The sequence below is a fragment of the Piliocolobus tephrosceles genome, chromosome 8 (genome assembly GCF_002776525.5).
Source record: "Piliocolobus tephrosceles isolate RC106 chromosome 8, ASM277652v3, whole genome shotgun sequence".
Classification (NCBI taxonomy): Eukaryota; Metazoa; Chordata; class Mammalia; order Primates; family Cercopithecidae; genus Piliocolobus; species Piliocolobus tephrosceles.
This window is the reverse complement of record NC_045441.1, coordinates 108,798,843-108,817,032: the sequence shown is the minus strand read 5'-3', so window position 1 is coordinate 108,817,032 and position 18,190 is coordinate 108,798,843. Positions and strand designations below refer to the sequence as shown.

General features: G+C 38.6%; 1 protein-coding gene across 2 annotated transcripts in view; it reads right to left on the bottom strand.

The window, feature by feature from the left end:
• Nucleotides 1–17,193, bottom strand: part of TES (testin LIM domain protein) — a 50,424-nt gene extending 33,231 nt beyond the window's left edge. Inside the window, exon 1 of one of the 2 annotated variants that reach the window (XM_023228187.2) lies at nt 16,705–17,193. In XM_023228187.2, the coding sequence (XP_023083955.1) occupies nt 16,705–16,731 (27 nt within the window). In that variant the 5' untranslated portion in view covers nt 16,732–17,193. Of the gene's footprint in view, nt 1–4,075; nt 4,146–16,704 lie in introns of those variants that run through there. The other variant, XM_023228188.2, reaches the window with a different exon arrangement.
• Between the last annotated feature and the right edge of the window lie 997 nt (nt 17,194–18,190).

Here is an 18,190-nt window from a genome sequence, read left to right as displayed (position 1 = left end):
AAATAAATAAATAAATAAATAAATAAATAAATAAATAAATAAATAAATAAATAGTGTAGGTTACACAGAAAACCAAACTTAAATATAAAAATAGTTGCACACCTTATTAGTTTGCCAACTTTCTTAGGTAAGAATACAAAGAACTAGTGTGATTAAGAGCTACAATTAGTCATTCCTAGTAAAGCTGCTACATTTCTCTTTCTTTGCTAATAAAAACAAAAACTTCCCATCTCTCAGTTACTCAAGTCTGAAATACATGAGAAGAAGACTGAAGACAAAGTTGTCATCACCCACTTGTCACCCAGCCTGGGGCCCAGAGGCCTCCTTGTCCTTGTCTAGCCATGTTTATTATGCTCCAAATTCTAGTGTCTCTTTTCTAAAAGTCACACAGTCTCCTCCCTCATCTGCACTCCAGTGTGCATGTTTGAACTCACATCATATCATCCTGAGACCACGCTCTCTTAACTGATCATTTTGTATGACGTTGTATTGCTATTCTCAAAATTATTTTGATAAACCTAAAGATAATCATAACACTCCCCTTGCTAGATGATTTTAATAAGTTCAATGAATTTCACTTTTCTTAGCATGCAAAGAACATCCTTTAAAGCCTCGCGCCACCTGCCTTCCTCATATCACTCCCCTCCAGCCACTCTCTGTTTTAAGGGGAGCTTTTCGCTTTGCTTGAATCTCTCAAAGTCCTTCTCTCTATTGGGCCCATAGAATCAATTTTAATGTCAGTAACTCTGTGATACCTTTCTTTAACTATCCCCTTGGCACAAATGGTGTTATTAAGTCCTTCCTTATCATCCTATGATTGTGTGTACATCAATTTACCCCCATCAGATTGTGAACTTCTTGTTCATATTTGAACTCCTAGTACTGCCACAGTGTCTGAGATTTACACGAGTGCTAGAAAGTTTTATTTATTTAATTGTTTTAACTATCAAACGATCTTGATCATAATGTATCTTTACCCTAAGGAACTTCCACTGCCCTTTACACACACACAAAAAGACACTGGAAGGGATGGTGACAATAAAAGCAGCAGCTGATTTTTACTGAGCACTTACACTGCCATGCATGGTTCTAAGTATTTTACATGGATTATCTCATGTTATCCTCCTAACAATCTTATGAGAGTCTGAGATACTATTACTACCCACATTTTCATCCACATGAAGAAACTGAGACAGAGCTATGACTGCTGTTAACCAATAAACAGTGCCTAAATGGAAAGCCCTGATAAAGAAGCACTATTTCCTAAATCCGTTTTAAAAAATAGAATGTAATGGAATTTTTAACTGAAGACCAAATATTAGCTCTAGAATAGAATAATCAATTAAGGGTCTTCACTTGTCAACACGGCTCATCCATAAGGAAACAGGAGTAAAACTATTTACTGCAGATTCTAGGATTCATTTCCACATCCCCTTACCTTTTCAGCTTAGGATGCATAAAGCCAGAGGCCCTGCATGCATCTCTATTACGAAATCCACTGTAAGCCAAATGGTCAGAAATCTTTTTTGTTCACAGACAGCAGTAAATAATCACAGACTATTATGTTAGGAATGAAAAGGAAACAAGTGTTCTTTCTGCCTAAATATTTTATAGCAAAATATATTCTGGAGGTAGCAGGTCAAGTTTTCTGGGACTTTTAACAAATTAAAGTAGACTATTCCTACTTAATCTGTCCCTACATTTCTTAAGGCAGTAACAGTATTAAGTTAATGACAAAGGTACTGTCATCAAGACAATTTCTCTACTTGAGTTTGAGATGTAATCAAGTTGTAGCTGATTACCCAAAACATCTATGCCTCAATAAATATGGTAACATATTTGAAGAAGAGCAGAAATAGATCCTGCTATATTTCTAGGAAACAGTAATAAATTTTTGTTTTGGCAGGATACGCTGAAGTGTTTTTAACTATACTTTAAAAAATGAGCACTGAGGGTTGTGATGGTAGAAGTGTTAGTAAAAACACCTCAACCACCATTTGTTAAAATGTTACTACCCACCAGCCAAAATACATATACCAGCATATTTAATCCCCAACAATCTACTGGAAAAGTATTATCACCTCTATTTCATAAAAAGGAAACTGAGACTCGGAGAAATTAATTTGCCTAAGACTACCCAGCTAGCAAGTGGCAGAAGTGAGATCTGCATCTTGGCATTTCTGACTCAAACCCTATGCGCTTAACTATAAAGTCACTGCTTTTTTCCCTCCGAACTGAAACTTCAAAGGTAAATAGTAATTTAAAGAGTAATATTCCTCATCTGTAACTTCTCCAGAACAATCAATTTTGATCTGAAAGACTGCTCATTGCTTGCTAGGCAGGAATTCCTCCGTCCTAGGCAAACCTGGGACTTATTATGAGGAACCTGAATGTCTGCACACCAGCTATACAACATGGAAGTCCTCGAGGTGATAAATTCACACACAAGGGGATCCTCAGAAGGATGAGGTGAGAGTCAAGAAAAATCTCCAGGGTCTTGATGCAAAACAGGTCTCTTTCAATGTTACAGCAAGAGAAAAAAAAAAAAATTAAAAGAATGAGCAAGAAATACAAAAGAACAAATTATATTTCAAAGTTGAAAGGCATTTACTCAAAACATGTAGACATGACTAGTACTAAAAATTATCTGCTATATTATATGTAAGATGTTTTCACTATGCAGTAGTCAGGGGCAATATAAAGAAGCAAAATACTCTTTTCATATTTTTCAAATCACTAAATTTCTAGATTCATAATGGAACACCTTTGTATTAGCTGCAAACTACCCCAAAACTTAGGGTTTGAAAATACCATTTATCATGTCATAGTTTCTGTGGGTCAGAAATCTGGAAGTGGCTTAACTAGATGGGCAGATTTAGGGTCTCTTACAAGTCTGTAATCGGGGTCAGCTGGGCTGCAAGGATCGACAACGGAGATTCCCACTTCTAAGATTTCTCACATGGGCCTACCCACATGGGTATCTCAGGACATGGTAGCTGGTTCTCCCCATTTGGTAGCTGGCAAATGATCCCAGAGAGAGCAAGAGCACACAAGATAGAAGCTGTAATCCCTAATCTTGGAAGTGATGTCATTGCTTCTGCCGTATTTCATTTTTTGGCAACTGATCAGGTTAGCCTGCAGTCAATGGGAGGGCAATACGTAACGGTGTGACTACTAGTAGATGGGAGTAATTGGGAACCAGCTCAGATGCTGCCTACTATATCCTATTTTCTGTTTTGATTTTAAATTCAAAGACTAAGTGATTTGTGATGAGACAGACATATTATAAAGGGGAACAGGGGTATATGGGGTGCTTATCTACCACTTCTCTTTATTCTGCCCATTTCAAATATTTAAATTCTCTTCACCCAATGGGTATCTAAAGCAGAACTCTGTTCCTTCCTCATAAATACTCTCATTACCCTCAATTTGTTAGTTGTTCACTCAGTAAGAACCACGAAATGATCTTTCAGAAGACAGGGTAGAATATGATTTTTAGCCTCTAAGTCTCATTTTCTATCTCAATATATAGTTACACACACTTGTGTACACACACACACACTTGTGTTACAGAAGACAGCTGCAAACCAGATTATTAAAATACCAAATATATTTGGGAGAAAATTTTCACAATTTTTATAATATGCCACAGTAGTCCTTAAAGAACACAGGATAAAAATTGGAAAAGATTTATATAAAGTTTTAAATTCTATTATATAAATCCACCTGGAGATGGAATTAAGTAAAATAAAATGAATTTCAGTACCTCTATGTGATAAAAGGAGCCAAAATTACTTCATTCAAATTAGGTAGTATTTACAGTTAGCAGCTCCTTCCCTCACAGTCTACTTCTCTATTTGAATCCTAATATGTAACCTTACATTATTATTAGGAGCAAAATTTAGACCCCGCTTTTTAAAAATAAAAATGGTTTGTACTTATTTTAGGTAAGCAACTGATGAAAATATATTGCATCTGCTCAGTTTAAGCTGGTTCCTTATAAACATTTTTCAAACAGACTGCTATCAAATTATTTTTATACTATTGTATGAAGGAAGTCATTTGAAATGCTTACTAACAGAATACCTCTTCTGTGGACTCTACTCAGGAAAAGCCTCCTCCAGAATCCATTACTTTGAGAAAGACAATGTAGGGCTATAAAAATGTCACAATTATTATAATAAGCTATGACTGCAGCTGAAATTGCTTCTTAATTAGGACTGGCTGAGCTCTGGCTCCACTGAAGGACACTGCATTGGAATGCGCTCATACACAGCCCTCAAAACCTCCTGTTTATTTGCTATAAAAGGGACTTTAAAAACCTGATTCCAAAAGGCATCTGTAGGAGTTCCGTAAAAGAATCTGGATCATGGCAACCGTTCCTAATTTGGTCTTGTGTCACTATCTCCACAGCTGCTTCTAAAGGGTAGATCCCACAGAGAGCTGCTTTGAGAGGTCTTAATTCAGGCGTTTTTATCCCCAAACTTGAATACTGTGATCATTCTTGCCATGCCTAAGGGCAGTAGTATTATTTCTTCAGAGGTAACCCATTATAATTCATGGGTGAGGGTATAAGTAGGGTGACTGTACAATTAAGTGATTTATTGCCACTAATTCTTTAACTATCTAACTGGAGCACATGCAGATAAAGATGGCAGTACAGATGTGTTTTCACAGACTGGAGAATGAAAGAAAAGGCTCATGGTATTGGCTGAAGGCTTCACTGAAGGAGGCTGTCCAGAGGAGGATCCCAGGAAACCTACAGAGTAATGCCCAACAGAGACAGCAAAGAAAACAGAAAAGGGGGTGGAAAAAGAGAGGCTTCTCATTTTTCTCTTTTGCCCCAAATTAGCATTCACAGGCATTTAGAACAAAAACAAAGTCTTACAGCAAGGATAGGGGTCTTGGAAACCAGGAAAGAAAGAGAGAGATGTAAGAACCCTACTGCCAGGTCCTCATGCTTGCTTATTTACTTATTGCATACCCTTTTCATACCATCCCTTATTCTGGGGGAAAAAAAAAAGAATTATGTTTATTGATACATTGTGCTGCATAAATCAAAGAGCCTTAACTAATTTTTGACCCATGTTTTAACTTCTGATGTATCAGAGAAGTAGTTTGGATTACCATACTTTTTGCTCTATATTTAGACTATACCACTAAAGAAGGTACATAGACATCACTTAAAATTTGTCTAGTGATTCAAGGAAATTAGACAATTTTCAAAATATGCATATACCACCTATCTACAACTAAGATAAAATTGCAGTTGCATGTTAATTTAATTTTCCTTCACTTTAATGGAACAACAAGCACAAAAATCAAAATTAGATTCGCCTAGAGTAGAAAGTGGGTTCAGTCTTAAGCCACCAATGAAATCAGAGAAGTTTCAGTACATTGATTCTTGATTCTTTCAGATGTACAGAGGAATATCAGGGTAATTCAAGTGGGGACAGTCTTCTGTAAGACTCTTTCCACAGCTTTCACTGTAGGAGGCTGTGAAGACTTAAATACCAGCAACAGAGCAATAGAAGCAAGCAAGGTCTCTTGAGGTCCAAGTTTAGGACTCACACACCACTTCTACCACATTCTACTGGTCCAAGTAAGTCAGAAAGCAGTCCAGATTCAAAGGGAAGGAAAATAGACTCCACTTTTTAATGGACGGTGCTGCTAAGAATTGTAACCATTTCTGTAATTTACCTCAGAAACTCTGAGGAAGATTCCAATCAGGGAAACATACCAGTTTCCTATACTGGACCACAATACATTGCAGTGTTCAATCAAGTGCTTTCTCAGGGAACCTAATATACACAGCCTTGAATCCTTTGCATAGCGATTGGCACATGGTAGGTACTCAAGTTCTGGAAATATTTATGAACTTTAATTTCATTGTAAAAATAAAAATCAGAACAATTTTTAAATTAGCAAAAGGATACATTAAATATATTAAATTTTAAATTAGCAAAAGGATATATTAAATCCAGTAAGTTAATATATCCCACAATTATCGAACTTTAAAGGGATATTTCTTTGTGTCCAACAAAGCACCAAGTGGCAATAATTTACTGAGAGCATGCCATCATAAAATTCTTGATGATATATTCAGGGGTCTGTGAAATAGCATGAAGATCTATGCAGGATTTTCTTCCCTCTAGATTGGATTTCTTGAAGAGGATTATGACACATTTGTTTATTGTCTATGTTTTGGCACCATACTTTGTGCTTTAAGATATTCATCTTGATTATCCTTACAACCCTGTGAGGTAGACAGTTGAAACTCATTTCAGATGAGGATACTAACGTTTACAGGGCTAGGTAGCTTTTCCAAATTCACACAGCTAATAAAGGCCAGGGCCTTTAAAACTGATCAGAGAACACTAATAATCAACACTGATCAGGTACTTGCTATATGTCAGGCACTGTTCTACATGTTTACAAGTACTACTTTATTTAATTTCACAATAATCCAATAAAGAAGTACTATCCATGTTTTGCAGATTAGATCTCTGAAACCAAGGAGCAACTGTTGCCAAACTACTGAGCAAATATCAAAGGTGAAATCCAAATCTATGTCTGGAAACGTCAAAGTCTGCGCTGCTCCCTTTAAATTCCCTGTTAGAGAAAAGTGGGCAACGGTGGTCCACAGGATGATTCTATCCTCTGGCTTAATTTCATCTGGTCCATGAGAAAGTAACAATGAATAACATCACTACTGGTTTACCAGTGACATCTTAAAAGAGCTGCGGAGTTAGGCCACTGAAATCTGTCCTGCATCTTTTTACCTTTAAATTCTGCCATTTCTCTTGGGATAACCTTCTATTCTGTTACCACAGATAGAGTCTAACCCATATTATCGGAATGTTCACAGAATATATTTTCCATTTGTTGCAGTATATAAAAGGTAATATTTTGTAATTCCCCTTCAAAACCTTAGGCAACTTGCCATTTCCCAAATAAATGAGTTTTACATTTCTTCATGTAACACGGAAGTCACAGGGCCTGGATGGAATGAATTTGGAGAGGTCTATGTTTCAAAGCTAACAGAAGAGTGACTAGATGGAAAAATGCACACCCTAAAAATCAAGTAAGGGATATTGCAAAGTTAACTCTCCTCTACAGTTTTTCGGAATGACCAAAAACTACCCTGCTTTGAAACATGTGTAGTCTGCGATACTGTACAGAATATCACCTCAGAATACTCTTGATACATGAAAGATCTTCAGAAAAGTATCCTCAAGCCCCTACATTCAACTGTCCCTCTGTAGTACACGTGGTAGACTGAGGTAATGGTCCCAATCCTTCATTCCCACGTAATAGTATTCAACATCATATCCCTGCCACAGCCTCATAGTTGCTAGACTAGACTTCTCCTCTCCTTGACTTCAGGACTGGACATGTGACTGCTTTGGCATAAGAAGAGGCTTAAAAGGTGCTCCTTCAGTTGGGCATGACCTTTACTGTTTGCTTCACTGATCTAAGGAGGATGAAAACCAGGCACCAATGTGGTCCCAGTCCACAGCTCAGAGTCCAGATCAGCCTACATAAGCTAGACTCTACTGTGAAATTTCCTCCTCTCTCTCAACAGATGACCCAATGTATTAAATAATCATCGAAGTCAAAGGAGATCAGAAACTCTTCAGCTGTGGCCTAGGGTCTTATACTAGCTCAGTGATACACGTCTTTAATTCAAACCTGTACTGTGGAAAAATTACAAATTACTGCCACTCATCTACTTTAGCTTTATTTTAGGAGAGACAAAACTGAAAACGTTAATGGTGGTTTTACTGACTTTTCACAGCTAGGTACATTTGATTCATGCTATTTCCTCTTTATAGAATGCTTTCTTTGCCTAATGAAAGCTTCTTTATTCTACAGGAGGTGTTTCCTTGATAAAATAATCCCAACCCACACAATTGAAGTTAGTTACTTCTGCTTCTGAGACTTCATAACCGTTGTTTGTATTTCTATTATTGCTGTGCTACTCAAAGTGGCAGTTCACAAACTGTAAGTCACTTGTCTGTGATGAGATAGGCAGAGAAACTGACAGTAGGCAATTAGGAACTACTATACATATAATTTTGTGTCTCCTGCATTTAATATTTTTTAATTGGTCCTGTATTTGTCTTTTGTTTTAATAATTTTTACTATGTTTTTAAAAACATCAGCCCATGATAAATTTTTGTTTATAAAAAGGTTTCTCATCCCAGATAAGAAAAACAGTGTATTATAGCACTTACGTCATTCTATCCAGCACTGTAGTTAACCTACACATCTGTCTTGCTCACTCTTCCTTCCTTTTTTTTTTTTAATCTATCAAAGCTGACATCCATATTTTGCTCAAGAGGTGATACTGATAGATATGGAGTTTAGAGTCTGTAGTTTTAAATCTAAACTGCACTTTTAATATTCTCTATGAAAAACAAACGGTAACTTTTTTTAACCCCAAGTTATTTTTATTGTAGGCCAGGATCTCATAAAGGAAAAATCAGATCCTTGATCCTTACTTTGTGACTCATTCTGTTAAGACTGTCACATTACGCTCATATAAAAACAAAAATCCACCTAACATCTACATGGTCATTTTTCAATGAAACATGATATCACTTCATCATCAAACAAGGCAAGGGAAAAGTTCACTGTGGCTAGAGATGCATTAATTGAGTCCATATCAAGGCATTTCTGCTGGGCTGAAAGCCCATCTTTTCTGCTGGGCTCGCTACTCAGATAAAGCTATGCATTGAACACCCTGAAACTCCTGTTTACAGCTTTTCACAGTGGCCAGAATGTCACAATGATAAACACAAGTTGAATTACTCATAGTTTGAGGATAATTCAGCATTTCAGATTAAGTATATTTACACAGTAGTAACTTTGCAGATGAGATCTCAGCAATCCCCACTGCCTGGCTTCTAATAAAGCTCTCCCACTTTAAGCCATGCTCAAATCTGAGCAGACTCCCCACCATTCTAACAGACTAAGGAACAGAGAAATTGGCAATTCTAAACTATGCTCTTTTACTTTTTTGAATTTGACCAAAATAAATGCAGTGATACTTAGAAAATTATAGTCATGCATACCCTTATTGCTCTAATACCCCATTATCTAACTAGAATGTTAGGCAGACAGGCACTTAGAACAGAAAATTGACAAAACCACACTAAACTGCAGCTCTTTTGTAGGAGAGTCAAAGATTGTAGTTGGCTAGTTGAAAAGCATAACTTCTAAATTTAATCCTCTAATAGTGTTTGAGGCAATTTTTAAACATGGATATTTACTCAAAGAATAGTGGTGAAGTTATCAATTACCAAATTATTTTTCTTTAAAATCCTGAAAATCTGTGGTTTTGAAATGTTTTTGATTAGTCTTTTGTTTTCTTATCTTCCTCTCCTAGAAAAAGTTGATTTCATAATTAATAATATAATTTCCCTGGATACCACCACCTTGTAAAAAGTAAAATAATTTCCTGTATATTAATGATTTAATAAACAATTCTTTTAAAATCATAATTTTGGTTACCATGGCAGTAGTTATCAAACAAAATTTAGCTATGACTGCAAACAGGAAATCCAGGAATGACTCTTTTGTAATGCATTTGTAATCAGGCAGAAGACTTACAGTTTGTGTATATTACAGATGTATTTGTATAGCTTTATGCATTCATAATCTTTTTCACATTCTAATACGTAAAAGCTGCTTTCCCATTTCTTTTACATTTGCCATTAATTAAAACAACTGAAATAAGAACCCCTAATTACAAAGTCTGCAAAACCAAGAATCAAGCCCAGGGATCACCACCAAAATTGCTGTCTGTGTTAGAAATGTAGTGTACTGCTAACCTATAAAGAGTTCACTGATGGGTATAATCCCAGTTGTGCTTACTTTCAACATTTACATTGCTCTATCATCACTTGCAATAGTGTAATTCTATGACATAAGCTTAAGTTCAGTGTCATTCTTGTTCACTACTATAATCCCAGAGTCTAGAACAGTGCATGTATGTAAAAAAGCACTCACATAGTTTTTTTTTTTCTTTTTTAAATTTTTAAAAAATTTTTAACAGCCTTATTTTGAGAGAGATAACTTTTAAAGAAAATAAATGCTCCATTATTTTTCATTTTCCCATAATTAAATACCAAGATAAGTAATATATCACTCCTAGACTTATGGGACCCACACTATTACAGCCTTCAGAGCCTTATACTACAGATTTAAATTAATTAAACTTAAACTAATATCTTCAAATACCTCCACAAGTATTATGAAAATTAAGTACAAACAAGTTGAAACGAGCTAAGATTTGTGGAAAAAAATTATTTGGTTCAATCTATAGGTTCTTCATGGAATTCACTAACATTTAAACTATGCCATCTCCTTTATGTATTTATTTACACATATATTTATATGTTCTTCATTTGTGTGATTTTAAAGCGCTGTGGATCATTACATGTGGTAGACTACTTGATTTGTTTTTCTAAGACCACCAGAGTGGGCACAAAAGAACCAGCGAGTAGGCAAGGCTAAAAGCAAAACTGCAAATTTATTCTTTGGTCATCTAGCTTCAGGGACCGGAGCTGGGGCGGGGTGGGGGGTGGAGTTTCTAATACAGTCCTCACAAGAGTGGGGGCTGAGAAAGCCCGCCCCCGGCGCATCTGCTGGGAGCAACTTTTCTAGGAGTGGAAGGGCAATAGGCGGGGCACGGGCATGTCAGGGGAGGGGGGCCGCTCCGCAGGTGCCACCAGGTAAATCTTGGTCTCCTCGGATTGACATCACCTGGTGCATGCCTGATTAATCTGCACCTTCCTGGGCGTCAGCTGCATTCTCGCACACATGGGAAGAGTTGGTGGTGAAGAAGAACCCAGAAGTGCACCATCCTGCCTCTGTTCGTCCAAACACTACTGATATTATTTCCTATGATCAAAGAGTCACAGGACTTGCAGAAGTCTCAGAAATCATCTAGTTCCCCTACTGATTTTTATATAAATAGAAATTGATAGCCACAGTGGTCAGTATCACAAAAAACAGTGGACTTGGATCTACCAACTCTCAGCTTAGGGCAATTTTAAATATATTATACTGATAAATGGAAGTGAGAAAACTGATATATTATGGAAGACCTTTCCATACACTATAGATGTTTATATATACTGGAGACTTACTAACCTTTCCTAATTTCTAAACACACTTTGGTGACTGGTATGTAAAAAAGGTATATACACATTAGCATGGGGCCAACTTGTATTCCTTCTTCTAGTTCTCAGAAAAAGAACACAGGAAGTAGCTTCCATGTTACCAATTTATCACTCTCTTTCCACTAAGAAGGCCCCTCTTGGTAACTCGTGTTGCACACTGTTGAGCTATGATGTTGATCCCATGCTCATAATGCTGGATGTCATGCTGGAGCTCCATGAGAGCCTCGTGAAATATCTGATCATTGTGGTGTTTTGCACAGCTTCTCAGCTTCACAAGAAATGTTTCTGCATGAAGAATGGGAAATTAAAACAAAAAAAATAGTTCTACTCCCAATATTATGAGGTTTTGTTTGTTTGTTTGTTTATCTGTTGTTTCTTTTTAGCTGCTCTATTCTTAGCTGTCTGGACTGTCACTCCAGAGGTACTCTGAACACGTTCCTACTAGGGAAAAGAGGTGTAGCCTACTCATGCTATGTGTAAGGCTTTCTATCAACTGCAGCGCTCAACAGGGAGAAAAGACCATGAGTATCCCTTTATAGTTCCAGATGCCATTGGTTAAACTTAACAAAACAGAGAGCCAAATACAGCGTCACTGTTACCCAGGGCCATTTTACATAGTTAGGAGACAGCATTATCATTGGCTCACACCAAAAGTCAGGAAGTTGGAAGAAATTTAGAAGATAAAGTAGAGAATATTATTGAAGTTTATGCTGTTTCTTTGACTGTAGAAGTTTCCCAGAAATTCCTTTTCACAAACTTTTACTTTTGTATACTTTGCCTCTGCCCAAAGAATGTCAATGGCAACTTACACTAAAGGGAATACATACAACATGGATAAAGTAGAAACAAAATACAGAAACTAGTAGGATAGTGATTTTATTGGAATATAAACCACTTCCTCAAATATGATTCCTTTAAAACATGAGTGAAAGTGTTGAAATGTATCTTATTTTATTTCTCTTTTTATAACAGTTCCCATTCCACATATATTTAGTGAGCAAGATGAAGAACATAAGACTCAGGCTAGTCGACATGATGAAAGGAGTATGGCTTCTTCAGATTATGGTTGAAGTTCATAGTAAAGTTCTCCACAGAAAGGTTTCAGATTACACTATCTAAACTTTAGTTTCTTCATCCTGAAAGTGGGGCTAAGGCCTACTTCCTAAGGTTGCTTTGAACAGCAAACAAAATAACCATGCAACTATAACAGGATATGGATTCATCTCTCAAGAAGTTTGTAAGCAAGGTAAGAAGGTGAAACATACAACAGGTAAGTATATTCCAGAGGTGGAGAGTGATTAGTGTCCTAAGTGTTACCAATACATGTTTTGGGAATTCAGGAGAAAAGAAGAAAATATTTTTCATCTAGGTGGCAGCATGGAGAAAGATTTCCTAGAGGAGTGTGCAGTGTGAGGGGTTGGTCCTTGAAGGATGGAAAAAATTTAGAACTGTAGATGGAGTATGGGCATGCACAAGCAAAGTCATGGTGTGAGTTGATAGAACACAGGTAATAGCCAGTAGACATCTAAATTCCTATTTCTACTTCATAGGGCAGCATAAAGGAACACAATCAATGGAAAACCTACTATAGTTTTTTCTCCAACCAATATTCAGGACAATTAAGAGAAAGGGACTTTTCATATTCTGCCAATGTAATGAACCACACCATGGGTGAGAATAGTTTTATAAAAGCCCAGCGAAGGACCATTCATTTTCTTCTGCACTTGTTCTGAGAGGCAGAACACCTCTAAAGCAAAGCCCTGGATGTGTCCTGCCCTACCTTTACCCTTAGCCTTGCCAATGATTCTTGCAGCAAGAGTGGCTTTCAAGCCTTGAATCCAATTGTAGATTTGAGCATCCAGGTCACTATATATTGCCTTTTCCACTTCAACCAGGGGCCACCTCAGGCAAATAACTCATTCTAATTTCCAATGGAAATAATCTCTGTAGTTCAGTCCTCTTTCCAATAGTATTCACTTGGTTTCACTATGCTTTTTTGGCTAATGACAAAGGTTTTGAAAACAAGTTTGGATACAGAGAATGGGGATTTTTGGTAACATGTAATCTTTAAAATGCACCACATTTTTAAAAAGTAAAATTAAAGAAATAAGAGTCTTAAGAAAGTATGCAAAATATTAGGATTAATCAAAATAAAGGGGTTAGAGAGGAGACAAAAAATGAACACGGTAAAATTAAAGCCCTGCAGCAATTCCAAGCAGTAAAAGGGAAATTACTGAAGTTCTCTTTCTCTGTTGGTATGTTCTTAATTGAAAAAAGTAATTCTCATGGGAGAGTAACACAGAAAGGAAAGAGGAAAACAGCTGGCTGTTGGCCATGATTTACCATTTACCGCAAAATGAGACTGTTTCTCCTTCTCAAAGTCCACTGTTTTTCCCAAGCAGACATGGACCATACTGACACAAAGCCAATTAACAAAAGACTTAAAAAATAAGAAAGAGGTCTAGATGTGTAACTCAGAAGACAGGGCAAGGACACAGAATCAAATTCTGCTCTAAAGTATTACTAAGACAAAAACTTTGTATAACCAAACCAGCTCTCACATCCTAGCAACAGCTCGCTTACTTCAAACAAAACAAAATATAGCAAAATCTAATTATAAAAACCCTTTGTCTTTGTGATGGTGGGTTTTAACTGGTAATTAATCCCAATCTGTACAACTGATGTGGATGAGCTTTCCTTTTACAAACCAAGAATTTTATAACAGTATCATCTATCTCAATCACTGCTTAATAAAGACAATCCTCTTTAGTTCTTTTTACATGAAATGTTAGTGTGGAAAAAAAATGCTTTTCATCTGTCTGGAAGAAATTCTTCATGAAATCAACAATGTAAAAGTTTTAGAAGGAAAAAAATGACACACATCTTAAAACAGAAGTCATATTAGTTGTATTTAAAGGGTTGTGTCTTTGTTCCAACTTTTAATCTGCCTTTTCTCAAGGTACATTCAAACTATTAATTTTCTTGTATAACTGAGTCAAAAAGAAAGGAGACTTGAAAACTAGGTGCCAAAATAGGGTGAGAAGACTCTGCTGGTAAATCAGATAGTCTTGTGATATTTCCTTCTTTGGATGTGTTAGAAAACAATTGCTAAAAGGAACGTAAATTTCTTTTTGAGAGTATGACTAAGATGGTGAAATACATTCCTGAGATTTCCAAACTTTTGTACTGGGAAACTTTTTGTTAAAATATCAAATCTATTAAGGGACCCACACAAACTGGAGTCAAATAGGACGTCTTTGCAGTTTTTTAATAGCTTCCAATTTACCAGGTGAGGATTCTGTTCTAAGAATCATCAGTGAAGACAACGTAGTGAAACAGGGATTTGTTGTATCATGGGATTCTCTCTAAAACCTTTATTTTACGGAATTCTTTTTGGGGTGGTAGAGGCAGAGAGGAGGAGAATTAGAGGAAGTTAAGATTCTTGGTTGAAAACATAACTTGTAAAAGTAAAGTGGGGGATAAAGGAGGAAAACTACACCATATGTCAAGGGCATTATTTATCATAATCCACATTTTCAAACTCTAAGGAAATTGTTTATAAACAACGTCTGGATTTTTCCTTTGCAAGCACATACAATTTTTAACTTTGAACTTTTTCTCTCAGAATTACTCCTTGTCTCAAAAAGCTTCAAAAATATCTTTGATTTTTCTTCCCCTATTAAATGGACTTTGTTTTTTAAAGCATTTTTTAGCTTCACAGCAAAATTGAGCAGAAAATTCCAAGTTTCTATGTACCTCCCCCATGCCTCCCTGTCTCCAGCAGCCTCCCGGACTACCAACATCCCGTTATCAGTGCTGTACATTTGTCACAAGTGATGAAACACACTGACACATCATTATCCCCAACATACATAGTTTACATTAGGGTTTACTCTCGGTGTTCTACATTCTATGGATTTTAATGTATAATTACATGTATCCGCCATTTTATAGTATCATACAGAATAGGGTCATTACCCTAAAAATCCTGTGCTTCACCTGTTCTTCCTGGCCAGCCCAAAATATGTTTACTTTGACAAAGTTGTCTTCAAATAAATACTTAAAAGCAAGGACAAGACCCCTCAAGTTTTAGACAAGTACTAAATTAAGTAGCTCTTACCCACTTGAAAACTAAATGAATGTAGTCTTCATCAACAGAAAGCTAAGCTAGAAAAATGCTTTCCCCGCTTTTCCCCCATGACAAGCAAGATTAACCAAAAATATCAGTTACTTAAAAGAAAAAAAGAAAGAAACCAAATGGAAAGAGAATAGAATGCAATCACGCTACTCTCAACAATTTTTGTTTTTCTGTTCCTGGATACCTTTTTGAGTGCTTGCGAATTTTAGTCCTAAGGAATGAAAAAAACCTGTTTTCTCATTTCAAGTTTTTATTGGTCAATAGCTTCCTAACCGAAAACTCTGCAGTCCTAACACAATACTTTCTATCCATTTTCAAAAATCCAATTCTGGGCATAAAATAGAATTAATGCTCAAGTTAGAAACTTTGTGTTTAGAAGATAAGAATATTAGGAACCATGAGTAAGAGAAAAAAGAAACTTTTATTTTTCCCTTCCTCCCTCTGCAAAACTTCCCTATCTGATAAGGGACAGCTAGCTTAAATTTACCACAAAGTAAAATATGAGCAAATCCCCTGGAACGAGGAGAACTTTCGCACAGGGCAATTCACTCGAATGTGACATCAGCATTCCTTCTGAGTCACAGTCTGGTCCCCACCCTTTTCTCCCAGGCGACACCAGGCTCCGCATAACCCGGGAGTGGCTCAGGTAAGGCCATCGGTACCAATGCCTGCGAGGCAGCAGCCAGGCTGGAAATGTCTCCCTGCGCTGAGACGCTGGTGACAACTGCCCTTTGGGACTTCCTGCCAAACAGGGAGAATGCGCTCTTTGACAGATAATTCCGTAAGAGGGAGGCAGTGCTTCGGTAGACAAGTAATGAATGACCAAAAAAAAAAAAAAAAAATTCACATTAGAAGTTATCACCAGCACGGGTGCGAAGGCAGTGCATTAAATCAACACTCATTTTAGAGCGCCCCAGGCAGCCCAGCTGGAAGGGAGGAGGTCTGAGCTGTCAAAGCACAGCAGAGCCCTAAACCACAAAGGCTTAATGAAGTTGAACTTCCTGAGCCAGGAAGTGTCATGGTCTCGCCCGCACTCGCCCTAAGCTCGTCCTTTCGAGGAGACACAGGCAGAGCTAAAACAAGTAAAGTTTCCAACACCTCCAACCGCTGGGACTCCGTGAGACGGGAGAGAAGGGCCCCGCACCCGCCCTCGCTCGCGCTTCCAATTCTGTCGCTCTCGAGTTTGGGGAGCTGGCGGGGCCGGCGGGCATCTACTCTACCCAGGGGGCTGGGTCTCTGGGCCCGGGACACCGCAGACCCAGAGCCGGGCGGCCCGCAAGCCCCACCCGCCTCGGCACCTCCGGCCGCAGCGCACCACTCGACCCGCGCAGGTGCAGCCGCCGCCCGCCACGAGCGCCCCCCTGAGCACCCCCCTACCTTCTTCACTTTGTTTTCCAGGTCCATGTTTATGCGTCCTATGGGTCCCCTCCTCCTCCAGTCCGGGATCCCACGGCCGGGCTCAGCTGGCCTCCGGCTCCGCTGCGGACACGGGGAACCTGCGGAACTCTTACGCCGCCGCCCAGCAGCCACTCGACCGGCGCCGTCGAACTTCCGCCGCCCAGTCCGCCGCAGCCGGCCTGCGGCAAGGACCCGGGAACAAAGAGGGCCGGGCAGCCAATGGCAGCCGGGCAGTCCCGGGCCGCCGCCAATCACCGAGCGCCGCCCGCACCTTCGCTGCCCGAGCGCGGCGCTGGCAAGGTGAAGGGCTGGGCCGCGTCCGGGGCGGCGCCCTGCGGGGCAAGGTCGGGGACCCTGACCTGGTCCCCTGAGGATGCTCTGGGCGTCCACGGGCCGCTTCTAAAGAGCTGGGATCCAGCCTCCCTCTAGCTGAAGATAGAGTAGAACTTTTTCCATTTTGGCAGTTTGTACCTGTGTTTGCCCAGGACTTTTTATCTGGATCAAGGGGAATAGGTATCCCAACTTCTCAGTTTATTTACAAACTAACTTCTCAGTTTATTTTCAGAGCAAAGAGAGGAAAAAAAGAGAGAGAGAGAGAGAGAGAGAGAGAGAGAGAGAGATTGTAGGGATCGTTAGGGCTTCCTGTGATGGACCTTGGGCACTAAATTCACTATTGCGTTGTGGAGATGCCCTTTCCTCGATTGCTTTTCTCCAAAATCCCAAATACTGTCAAGAAACCGTATCTTACATCCCTAACGTCAGTGAAGATTCTTAGATTGTTTCCTAGATTGTTTCCTGAGCATTGGGTTGTTCAAAAGTAAAGATGATGTGAATCACTTCAGAAACAGGTTGTGTCATTCCTTTGGAAGTAGAGGGTTGCCCTTTGTGTTGTGTGAAATGGTGCTAGGCCTATCGCGTGCTCAGGCTTTGATGACGCAGAGTCATCACATTGGTGCACCAGAGCTGAACTCATTTCATGCCCTAATTCAGGAGCAATTGCATCTAATACCATCAGATTGGTGGGTCCGGAAGGGAGCCTAAGATTACTTAGTCTAGCTTCCTCATTTTGCGGAGAACTGAGGACTCCAGAGGTGCAGGGACACGCCTAATGTCTTAGCCTGTTGGGGACAGAGGCATTGCTCATGAATCTAAACAACTTCTCAAAGATGTTTGGGGCTGGAAGCAGAGCATGTTGACTAAGGAAAAAGAGCAGTCAATTTTCTTCAATTTGTGGTTATGGCAAAAAATAACATTGCTCAGACAGCAGGTGACATAATTTGACACCTACTTTTAAAAATAACAAAACAATATAAAACAAAGAAACAGAAATTCCCCAATAATGCAGATATTCAGGTCCCGATGTATGTCTACCTTGCCTCTAGAAATTTGGTAGCTAAAAATATCCAAAATTCATTTTAGCCAATACTTGCAACTCTGCTTACTTGATTGTTAACACAGAGCCTTG